The sequence below is a fragment of the Merops nubicus genome, unplaced genomic scaffold (assembly GCF_000691845.1).
Source record: "Merops nubicus isolate BGI_N331 unplaced genomic scaffold, ASM69184v1 scaffold18563, whole genome shotgun sequence".
In the NCBI taxonomy this organism is placed as follows: Eukaryota; Metazoa; Chordata; class Aves; order Coraciiformes; family Meropidae; genus Merops; species Merops nubicus.
This window is the reverse complement of record NW_008597102.1, coordinates 1,644-12,867: the sequence shown is the minus strand read 5'-3', so window position 1 is coordinate 12,867 and position 11,224 is coordinate 1,644. Positions and strand designations below refer to the sequence as shown.

The 11,224-nt window shown below is 41.1% G+C and overlaps 1 protein-coding gene across 1 annotated transcript in view; it reads right to left on the bottom strand.

Annotated features, from left to right (window-relative positions):
• The window catches only part of LOC103769415 (oxysterol-binding protein-related protein 1-like), a gene marked incomplete at its 3' end in the record, with an annotated part of 17,242 nt that extends 8,501 nt beyond the window's left edge, over positions 1-8,741 (bottom strand). Inside the window, exons 1-5 of the mRNA XM_008936611.1 lie at positions 8,621-8,741; positions 4,858-4,943; positions 4,145-4,219; positions 2,945-3,056; positions 2,006-2,091 (exon numbers count right to left, since the gene is read on the bottom strand). Coding sequence (XP_008934859.1) covers positions 2,006-2,091; positions 2,945-3,056; positions 4,145-4,219; positions 4,858-4,943; positions 8,621-8,741 — 480 coding nt within the window. The remainder of the gene's footprint in view (positions 1-2,005; positions 2,092-2,944; positions 3,057-4,144; positions 4,220-4,857; positions 4,944-8,620) is intronic.
• Between the last annotated feature and the right edge of the window lie 2,483 nt (positions 8,742-11,224).

Here is an 11,224-nt window from a genome sequence, read left to right as displayed (position 1 = left end):
ACCTTGTTACAAGGCAAGATAAAAAGCTCTCCCATTATTTCAGTAAAAGTTCAGTACATTTTTGAGAACTTACAGGAAGAACACACTGGGTTTGCCTTAAGTAGACTAAAAAGCCTGGGTTAAGATTCAGCTACTGGAGGTCTAGCTTTTAGTAGCAAAGCATTGATCTGTTGAGAATTTGGACAGAAGAGAAGCACAAAGGCCACCACTAACATTTGACACTGAAAAAATTCAGCTGAAGGAGCAGTTAGAAAGTTTTGGTAAAACTTTTGGTAAAAGTCTTTTGGTAAAAAAAATCATAAAATAAAGAAGAATTAAGAATAAAAGTGTTTCTTTCAGGTGAGTGGCACACTGTTCCAAAAGCAGGAGAGCAGAGAACAAATTCTGGTGTGTTAAGTCCCACAATAAAAGTAGATGTAAAGCAGCTGAAGTTTCATGAGCATCAGAGTCTGCTAATAAAAAACAAACAAAAAACACCTCCAATCACACCAAACAGTAGGAGCAGAAAGGCCTGAAAATCTGCAGCCAAATTACAATGAACTCAAGATAAAGGGTGGTTCACAAAAGCTACACAAATTTTCCACAGAGGTATTAACCTAAGGGTAGAAAAGTCAGGGAGTTTCACACCATAGAGCTGCAAGTGGAGAAGGTTCTTTGGGCTGCCTCAAGAGTCAGCAGGAGATTTAAAATTGTAATTCAGTGGTCACAGATCCAAGTACTCCCTGAAGGAGTCCAAGAAAAATAGTTATCTTGACTTAAAAACCACCTCAGGGTCAAAAATTGTGGTAAGTACATTGAAAAGTTTTAGAGGTCCTCACATATACAGAGCTAAATACTACTAAATATTCAAAAAACTCACTTAGAAATGAAAATGTTTACAGGAAGAGTTACATGCACATGCATGGTTACATGCCACATGAGAGAAAACAGTTCTTTATGGACAGAATTCTATGAGAAGACACTTTTTTCAAGCCTTTTCTAGGTCAGTTTAAGTCTCAGTCAGCAGGCATGCAACATCAAACTGGAATCATGAGCAGAGAACTCATGACAGTGTATTAATTCCAATTAACACAACCATGCCACTGTATGAATGCACTATTCTTCCACATTGTGTACAGCTGTGGTTCTCTAGTTCAGAGAGGATAGCACAAAAAGTACCAATAAGAATTACAAGGATGACCAAAGATTTAAAAGGCTTCCATGCAAGGAGTTAGAAAGACAAAGGCTCTTCAGAGTAGACAATATAAATTTAGAGGATGGAAATAAAATTTTGAATAGGTGTCCAGTCAGTTTTCTCAATACACAAATCTCACAGTTGTGAATTCTCCATTAGAAGCAGAAGTAGCCAGACTGAGGTCTTAAAAAGGTATCAGCAAAGGTGCTAACTAGGTGCAAAATGTCCCATACTGCATGTCTTATTTCCAGCTCTTAAAACCTTGAGGTCAAGCCTTGAGATCCTGCTTCAAAACCCAACTCGACCCAGTCCTGGGCAACCTGCTCTAGCTGATTCTGCTCTGCACATAGGAGTTGGACTAAATCATCTCCAGAGGCACCTTCCAGTTGGAATCTTCTGTGATTTGCTTCCCCAAAAGCTTTACTGCACCGTGGTGCTGCTCAGCTTGAATTACTGTGAGTCTGGACTCACACACACACACAGTTTGTAATTCCTGCTCAGCATGAAATCATGTTGTGGTGAAAATCTAGGCACCCAGGGCATCAAGGTATCCACAAAAACATAACAAGCTTACCCAGTTGATCTAGAACCATTACACTGCTACTTACAACTAACAGGAGCATTTAGAGACATGAAAGAAGCTGAAATTCACTGGTCTGTAGCCTCCAACAAGGCAGCTGCAAAACCCTGGAGGGTTCAGACAACATACCATGGTACAGAGCACTGATGTTCTGCAGTCACAACACTTTGAAATGCAAAGTCTAATGTCACATGTTGTTACATTAGCATCAGGGCTTGAAGCACATGACACAAAAGCACTGGAATTCTTACCAAGGCTGTCAGTCTCCCTGTTTCCCCCTCTCTTGCTGCTCCTAAGAGTTCTTCTTCCAGTTTCCTCTCCTGTGTCCTTTCCACTGCTGTTTTCAAGAAACACACACATTTAAAGTCAGTCTCAATAAAGTGGCAAGCACATACAAAGTACAGCATTCAGGAAACTATATCAAACCAAGCCTAGATAAACAAGATTTTCCAGTATTATGGAATATTTATTCAGAAAAGTCTGTGTCAGAGCAAAAATAGGTTCAAAACACCTAATATTTGACAAGCTGTGTGTATACACACATGCATATTGCTATTTTTTAAACACTTACTACCCAAGCCCACTCCCTAGTAAAAGGGAAAACAGGGGAACTACAGGACACCTCCAATCAGATCTTCCCTCTATTCTTTTCAGTTTTATTTCTGCTCTTCCTGTCACCACTTTTCAGTTTTATTTCTACTTTTTCTGTCACTGTACAGGAATTTTGCTCTTCTCTAACACTTTCAGCAGCAGAAAGGGCTGTTATCTGTGCACTTGAATGTACAATCAGAGGAGAGATCACTTTTCACACAAGACCCAGAGCTTCAGCAGTATTTAGGGGTGTCCCATAATACCAAGAAGTGACAGAATTTTGTGGAGTTCAAGGACTCTCAGCAGTGAGCCTGTCTAAGTATTTGGACACCACCACTTGCAACACCTGTGATGCAATAGAGGGAAGGAAAGGAAGGATATTTATTCTTTTTCCCCCCTTTTAACACAGCCTCTAAAACTTTAATAGCCAGACCTAAACTCAATCCAGAACTGGGTCATTTAGGCAGCTGCTCAGAATCCTGCTCTTTAATGATTTCATTGGCACAAACAAAACACTGTTGAGGCCTCTAACCTGTATGAGAAAAGTGTACAAGTGCTGAAAACCAAACCAAACCCAGGCTGTGACCTATGGACATTACCTTCCAACATATTTCTTATGTCTTTATTATGAGTCACTTCTTTTGCAGTCTCTCCACTCCCGTTCACAATGGAAGTATCAGCGTTGTGCTGCAGGAGCAACATCACCACCTCCTGGAAAGCAATTTAAAAACACTCCTTATCTCTCTCTGCCTGCCACGAGGGAGCTTTCCAGTTACTGACATCCTGTAAGATGAGCCCAGCAACAGCTTCTTACCACCACTGACTTGTGAAAACAGGAAGGGATGTTTTAGAGAGATTGAGGAGTGGGACCAACTGCAACCTTCTCTCTCACACCAGTCAGGCTGAAGGAACTAACAGGAAATTTGTTCTAGTTGAACAGCCCTGCTTTTATTTAAAAGGTGGTGTACCTGGTGTGAATGCTGAGTTGGGACAGATAAAAAATGCTCTTTTTTAAAAAGTAAAATTTTTTTAAACAGTAAAACTTGCTCTTTTGATAGGGGACTAAGTGGCTGCTCCTTCAGAAGGGCCAAGGGGTAGTACTAGTTTTGGAATCATGGTGGTATCTGGGGAACAATCAAATCCTGCATTACAGACCTTATAAAAATCTCTTCAGTTCTAGTTTTCTATGAAGAAACAGCATTTCCAGAAACCAAATGGACCAGTGTGTCCCAATTGATATTTTTTTCCCCTCCAGAAGCCACTAAGATTAACACAGTGTGGTTTCTCTCTGTAAATAGGCAGTTAATTAGTAGGAACAAGCCCTACTCCTTTTACTGTGTCAAACACACTGGGCACAGGCACAAATTAATCTCTTGTCCTTTAGTAGTAGATGAGAGATCTCTGCACTGGTTTCCACCCAGTAATTAGCATCTGGAGCTAGAGGCAGTGCTATGTTTCTGCATTTTCTCTGACAGTGCTACAGTGGAAGACAACAGCTATTTATTTCTCTGGCTGCCAGCAAAATCTTTATCAACAAAAAGCTAAAAAAAGATATGACCAAGTATACCAAGGAAAACCATGGACCAGTCTTCTCCTGGCTTCAAGAAGAGATATTTGTACCATGTTTTTGGTTTGGACAGTTATACCAGCTAGGCAATGTGCCAAGTCCTTTTGAACACACTGTACCAAACCAGATAAGCCATTTTTAGACACTGCAAAACCATCTTTTTGAAGGGATCTTATTGCTGGTAGTTCCTTCTATGATTGAGGCTTAAAAAAAAAAAGCCAACATATTTTACCTTCCTCCCTGTGAAAGCTGCACGATGGAGTGGAGTGTCCCCCATGTCATTCAGCACGTTCACATCTGCACCAGCCTAAACCAGCAAGAACACAAGACATCAGAGGGTCTTTCCAACAAGAACTACACAGCTATCCCCTGTGACTGAGGGGAAGGGGAGGAGAGGACACTAAAAATCAAAACAGCCACCCTGGAGACAAAAATAAAGCATACACATAAGACTTATAACCAGCATTCTGTCAATTGCTATAAAAAGGAAAAGCCTCCTGCATTTTTTCCAGGCATCTCTCTCACTTTTAAGGAGGTATATGGAAAATAAGATTAATACAGGGGGTGAGGGTGTTGTTGGATCGTGGTTTTTTGGGGGGGGGTGTTTGTGGTTGCTTTTTTGGGGGGGAGGCAGGAGGGAGAATAGGGGAAAAAAAACCCAAGCAACTTAATGAAGGAACTGCTCTGGGTCTGGAGAATGTGCATGCATATACTGTTACAGATGCACACACAGCAGCACCAGCCTCCTGATTTCACAAGTGCTGTTCCCTCTAGGCATCAATTGCCACTGTCCTTAATTCCTACTTTCAGAGCTTTACACACACACACAGATAAACTGTACAAGTGGCTCTGCCTCTCTATAAGGTCACCTTGCTCCCATCACAAATATTGCTTCTAGCACAGCAAAGAATTTTCTGCCTTAGACAGAGGCATGTAGAAATATACCTTCAGCAAATCCTCTACTACAACAGCATGTCCAAAGTAGCAAGCAAGGTGAAGAGGTGTCCAGCCCATATTAGATTTACTTCTGCCTAAAACACAAAACAGGTAAATTAAGTTTTGGGCACAACATGAAGAAGATCTGGCCACATGCTTGGAGGCTGGCATGGATAATCATTCTCACAGTGACAGAGGGGCAAGGAGAATACCACTCACACCATCTGAATTATTAAATTGGGATGCAGTTTGAGAATGTTAGATTCAAATCTACAAAATATTCCTGAAAGGAAAAATAGCTTGATGCAGAAATTAAACTTCTATTTTCTGGTAATACCTTGCTCTTCCACAGCAGCAAGAAGCTTCAGTTGTTTCATTCATTATGAAAGCAGCACATGGAAGTACACATTTCTGTTGTTTATCAAAAAATCCTTTGGTTGACCCAATTTTATCTCCTGCATACAAATGAGAGGTAGGACAATCCATCTTCCAAACAGAAGATGCAAAACAGAACAGGGGGCTGGCCTCAGGTCAGGGGTTTTGTCTTGTGTCTGTACTAATTTTTAACAAAGATAGCTTTACTAAGGATCATGATTTGAGATCTCTCTGCACTGTAAAACTCACGTGCCATCTACAGCTCTGAGCCTCTACAGGACTGATAAGCCCAGGCAGGAAGCAGGCACAGAAGTAACCATGCAAAGAAAACTATGATTTATGCCTTAAAGAACATTTAAAGCATGCCCTGGAGGACTGGCTGTATGAATTAAATTCAAGACCTATCCTAGCACACACTTCTTTAAAAGCAAGGTATTAAAGCATTAGAGATGAGTAAGTTAACTCATATTACTTCCCAATTGTAACACTCAATTGTATTAAGCAAAGCTGATTTGTGCTTGGGTTTTACTAAGCAACAGACCCACAGCATTCTGAGTGCCATGATAGCTTTTAGCTATCATTTTGTATTTGGAAGCCAGATGAAAAGGAGGCATTAGAAATTGTTTTGAAATTACTGCCAGCATTAAGTTTTCCCCTTGCATGTATCCTGAAGCATTGAGGCTTGGAACATGGACAGGGTAAGTCTGTCCTCAGGAGACAAGCCACTTGCAGAAGGGAAAAAAGAGAACTGCTGGTCTTGCAAGTTCTTCATTCCTTCTGCTCTCATATTACAAATTGACATTAGAATGTGGTTTGCAGCAGATATATTTTCCTCATTTCTTATAACTGCTTCCAACTAACGCTTCTGCCCTTTATTGACTATTTGTTTTGTTACTTGATTCTCTTTTTTCTCAACTTCTTCTGTTGTTCCAACCCCAGATTTAATAAAGGAGCTGCAGAACGTGCATGTTTATGTTGTTCCAGATGTACACTTCCCCTCATCCAGTCTGTCTTACAGCAGAGGTCCTGCCCTCTGTGACTGATGGGCTAAAGCACCACAGGAGACCAACACTGTGTGGATCACCAGCTCTGGGGCTGAGCATGCTGATAACATAGTAAATGGACAACATTCATCCAGCAGTCTAGTAGGGAAGAAGGTTCTTTCAAAGAATACAAAAGAGGTCTGAGTTGCACTGAATTCATACAATTAGCCCAAGACAGTCATTAGTTACAGCACTAACAAGACACTGTTGCTGCCAAGGAAATTGGTCATGAAAAAAATACACCAATTATGTTTTGCCATAACATCCTATTGACCATTGAGCATATTTTACAGTTTTATTACTTTGCAAAGTCCTAGATATTCTGGTTTTTTTATATTTAAGAGGAATAAGCCAACACAGATGGCCCTAGAAAAACAGGCTGAGTGTTGTTTTAATGTGTATAACTTCTTTTTAAATCAGTGAAGTGAGAAAACTGGAAGTGGAAGTTCATACCATTTGGCTGGATTCTCATCAATCAAGTCTTGCTTATCTGCAAGCACTGACTGGCTAGAATCCAGTCACAACAGAGCAAGTACAAGAAGCTTGGATTTATTTTTCCCTTCCTTCACTTGGGTTGAAATCAGGATGTTTGGGATAAATTAGACTTCACACTTGCAAATCTGGACTTATGTCTCCCAAGGCACACTGTGGGGAAGTTTACCTCCAGCATGGCCTCCCACCTGCTCCAAAAGGACTTTATTCCAAGCCAAGTGTCATTGCCATGTAAGGTGCAAGTGCTGAAGGAACTGCTGCAGCACTGAAGGCATTCCCCATACCCTGGCTCTCTAAGGACACCCAATTATACAGAAGGTAATGATAGAAGAACAAGATGCTGCCGGGAAGAGAAGGGAGACTGAGGATTGTGAAAAGTCAGTTCCAATCTACAGCCTGCACTTGAGTTAATCATCCTGTGGTTATGCAATTACTATCTGGAAGCACTTAACAGGTCAGGATTTGGAGTGAGACATAGTAGCTTTGCTAGTGAGGAGGCAGAATGGCAGAGGCAGTTATACTGCAGAGGCTGTTTGACCTGAATTTGTCTTAGACTACTTCCAGTGGAGTACTTGACCAAAGCAAAGCGCCTCTGGAGAGCCACTGTGAAAGAATAAACATTTAACTTTGAAGTATCACACAATCAGAACAGCTCCCCCCAAAGAACACTTCTGTGTCCTCTAGAATCCAGAGCTAACAGAACTTAGAAAGCAGAGATTTCACTGTATATCCATTCCACCCAAATTTAACCTAAACTATCACCAGCACATGCCCTCTGGCTTCCTCCACCTCCCATTAAGAAGCACACATTAGCTGGCTGGCCATGTACTGCTGAACTGGAAGAGTAACAGCAAAGCATCATCTTCCCCTTCATTACCTGAGTCTCTTCTACACTGCAGACTTTCATAATAACACTTGGCTTTGAGGAGGAACCTTGACCAGAGCCCAGTTTGATATACTACAGGACTGTGGGTTATACCATGTCATTGTGCTTTCTGGACTTCACATTCTTTAAGAACACACCTGAGAAGCTCTGAAATCTCTTCTAAGCACAAGAGACTTCAGCAAGTTATTTATGGGGACTGTTGCATGAATCTTAAGGTACCTTTATTCCACACACACTGTCATGAACATTTGCAGAGGGCACACTTGTGACTGTGGAGGACTCCAGTTCCATCAAGTTCTGTCTAGTTCCCCTTTAAATTACAAAGTCCCTCCCTGAAGATGAAGCAGCAAGGGTTTGGGGTTTACAACTTGTTTTTCTGAGGTGAGTAATTAACTATTGTGAAAACACAAACACGGCTGAGTAGTCAAACAAAAGGATGAGTAGACTGATTATTAAGAACAAGTCTTGGGAAAGGGATAGAGCTTGTTCAGATAAGAGGGTTCCCAGCTCTTTAGGGCAAGGTGCTCCCTCTGTCATGGCTGAGAAGTGTAGTTGCTCTCTCCCTTCTCTCTTTCCAGCACTATCTTCTCAGCACTGCTCAACAGCTAAAGGCTGTGTAGAAAGACAGGAGGCTCTTTACCTCCCTGAACCCTCCCTTGGCACCAGAGTCTGTTTAGTATTATAAAGCTCCAAAGCTGGCACAAGCATGAACACAGGGAAAACAGGGACTTATCTCTTCTGTTGACACTTCTAGCTTCTGCCACTTGCTCTGAGGTTTTCTGTACAACTATCTGTACTCTGCTTTTATGATCTCTCTCCTATGCAAGTATGGCCTTAAGTCACAGGATAAAAGAAGCTGTTTAAGTGGTTTTTATTAAATCTATTGAGCACTTCAAAGAAATCAAGATTGTGCTGTCAGTCTCATTACATGTGGCTTCAACAGTGAAATTACAAATGTTTTAGGAAGGCTACTAACCTTTACAGTTGATATTAAAGCTTATTTCTCCTTTGTCCATGGTATCCAACAGCTGTTTAACTTCTTCAGCATTTCCATTTCTAGCATCATGGAGAAGCTGCTGTTCTGCTTCAGTACTCATCTCTAGCAAAGATGGAAAAGAACCAATTTTACAATCCTACTCTGCTGTAAATTAGAGCTTAATATTATGTCACTTTCATCCTTTATTTAATACTAACACTGGTACAAAAAAGATCCTCATTTCCTTTCTGGAACACATTTCATGTGCAAATTGTTTCCAGCAGTCCAGCACTCAGTCATGCCACTAAGAGGCATTAACATTCCTCATACAAAGCAGTGAAATAACAAAATATCCACACATTCTTACTTCTCAGTTCTCCAGCTTTTAAGTGTGGCTTGTGACTTGGAACAATACAGCACAAACAAGGCAAGCTTTGCTACAGGCACAACCTTTTTTGGAATAACTCAGCACTTACTTTTCCCTCGTCAAGTTCTTGTCTTTATCCCTTAAATTTCCCAAAACAAGGAGGAAAAAAAAAAGTAGGCCTATTCGCCCACACATTTCTGATGAACTGAGACTTATTTTGACTGCCAAGCCTGGGGAATAGAATCTGTGTTTGCATGGAGGTCCTGGATGCCCATCAGTGAGTGGTACTATCAGCTCTTGAACTCAGATACCTGACCCTCTCCAACCCCAGCTTGGAGGGGAGTCAAATACTCTTTGTAGTTTTGACCTTATCTTTAAGAAACACAGCAGGACAATATAAAGAAGTTAACACACAACTGTAAAACTAATCACTGTAAAACATCACTGGCTAATTCTCACTTTACCATTGCTTTTGAACTACAGAAAAAGGCATATTTATGTTTTTCAAAAGAAAGGAGATGACAATCTGTTAGCATAGCTATTTTTACAAGGAGCCTTAGACCTCTGGGCAAGTGACACTACCACTTACCAGATCTCTTTCAAAATACAGTTAGTGATATCTCAACCATCACACTGATCTTTTGTCACACAAAAATCTTCTTCCACACTAACAGAACCACAATTGGAACTTGTTTTGCCTTTTTTTTCTTTTTGAATGTTATTTCAAAAACTAGACCTAGCTCAGCACAGGCAAAAAACCAATATTAATATCCTGTTTAAATACATTGCTTCTAAAAGGTGTCAAGCAACTTTAAAAGCAGCCTCAGAAGACTGTGCTGCAACACACAGTGTATTGCTGCTAAAAACCACTGCAAAAGAGGCTGCCCAAATATAGTGTCTCCAGTTTAGCACCTTCACCTGACACTCCAGGTTTACCAGATCCTGCAGAATCTAGATTGCTAGAGTCAGTTAATGATTGCAAAGACCATTACTGAGCTCACACAGCTCTCCTACACTAGCAAAGGTTTTGATTGCTACCACAAACTGTTTACACTCTCCTGCTTTGACAGGCAGCTTGACTGCACCATACACATTCACAGCTAAAGCAGATTCAGGCAGCTCTTCAGCTACTGTAAAATGAGAAGTCATTCAGACAGAAAAAAAACGTGTGAGAACACTGGGTAAGCAAGAAAACACCTGTAAGAGTGGCAGACCTTGCAGACTGAGAGAGAAGCCTAGCACAGGCCAGGCTGCCCAAGCACAGACAACACAGAGAAAAGAGTCTTCCCTTATTTTTTGCTATAAAGGAGAGTGAGAATCTGTTTTCAAGGAATTTGACAGACTAAGCAAGCCTTTTCTAGCACCTTTCAGAAGAACAGACAGGATCAGTCACCTGCAATCTAACACAGACACAGGATACAGGGGCCTCTCCAGCACTGGTTAGACAATGCTTGTTTGTGCCTGCTTTCCAGTTCTACCAGAAAAAAGCACAAAATAAACCAGTACTACTCCTTCTAGTAATCCTTCAAGCTCTGAAGCTACTTTCTCCTTCACACAGGAGTCTAACTACCTGTCTGAGGCAACACAGCACAGTACAGTTGTTACTGGGGCAGGTAGTTTTCCTCAGTGGATCAGTTCTATCAGTGTTCTAGAGAAAGATCAAAATCAAGTATATTGATGTATTATCAGTCTGCAATATTTCCTCTGAAGCTGAGTGATGCTGTTTCAGGTGGACACAATACAGCACTGAGAATCACACAGACAAGAGCTAAGAGGATAGTTGGAGCTTATTTTGCTGGTCTCCCCAGCAAAGGAAAAAAAAAAGGCACTTTCCACACAGCAAGAACCTGCAGCTTCCACTTGATATTGATGAGAAGGGAGAAAAAGACTTCTTGGGAAGGGAACCAAGAAGCTGATCCTAATGCACAACTTCTGTGTGCAGCAAGGCCAGTTAGGTACTTGAGCAGAATCTTAAACAGCTTAAAACACATGGAAAGCTGAATCATTGTGTAAAATTACTTGCAGGACTTTTCTCCCTCCAGACAGTCGTCAGGCTAAAATCACTGATTTGTGTGCACACTTACAGAAAATACTAGCTGCAGGGTGGCATGCACAGTAACACTGCTAAGAAAGGCCTGGTTGCTTCTCTGGTTTAGTCCCCAAAGACTTTGCTTGTTTAGGCCAAGCCTTTGATTTCAAACACACTTTGTAAACTTGAAGCATGCAATGGTGCAGAA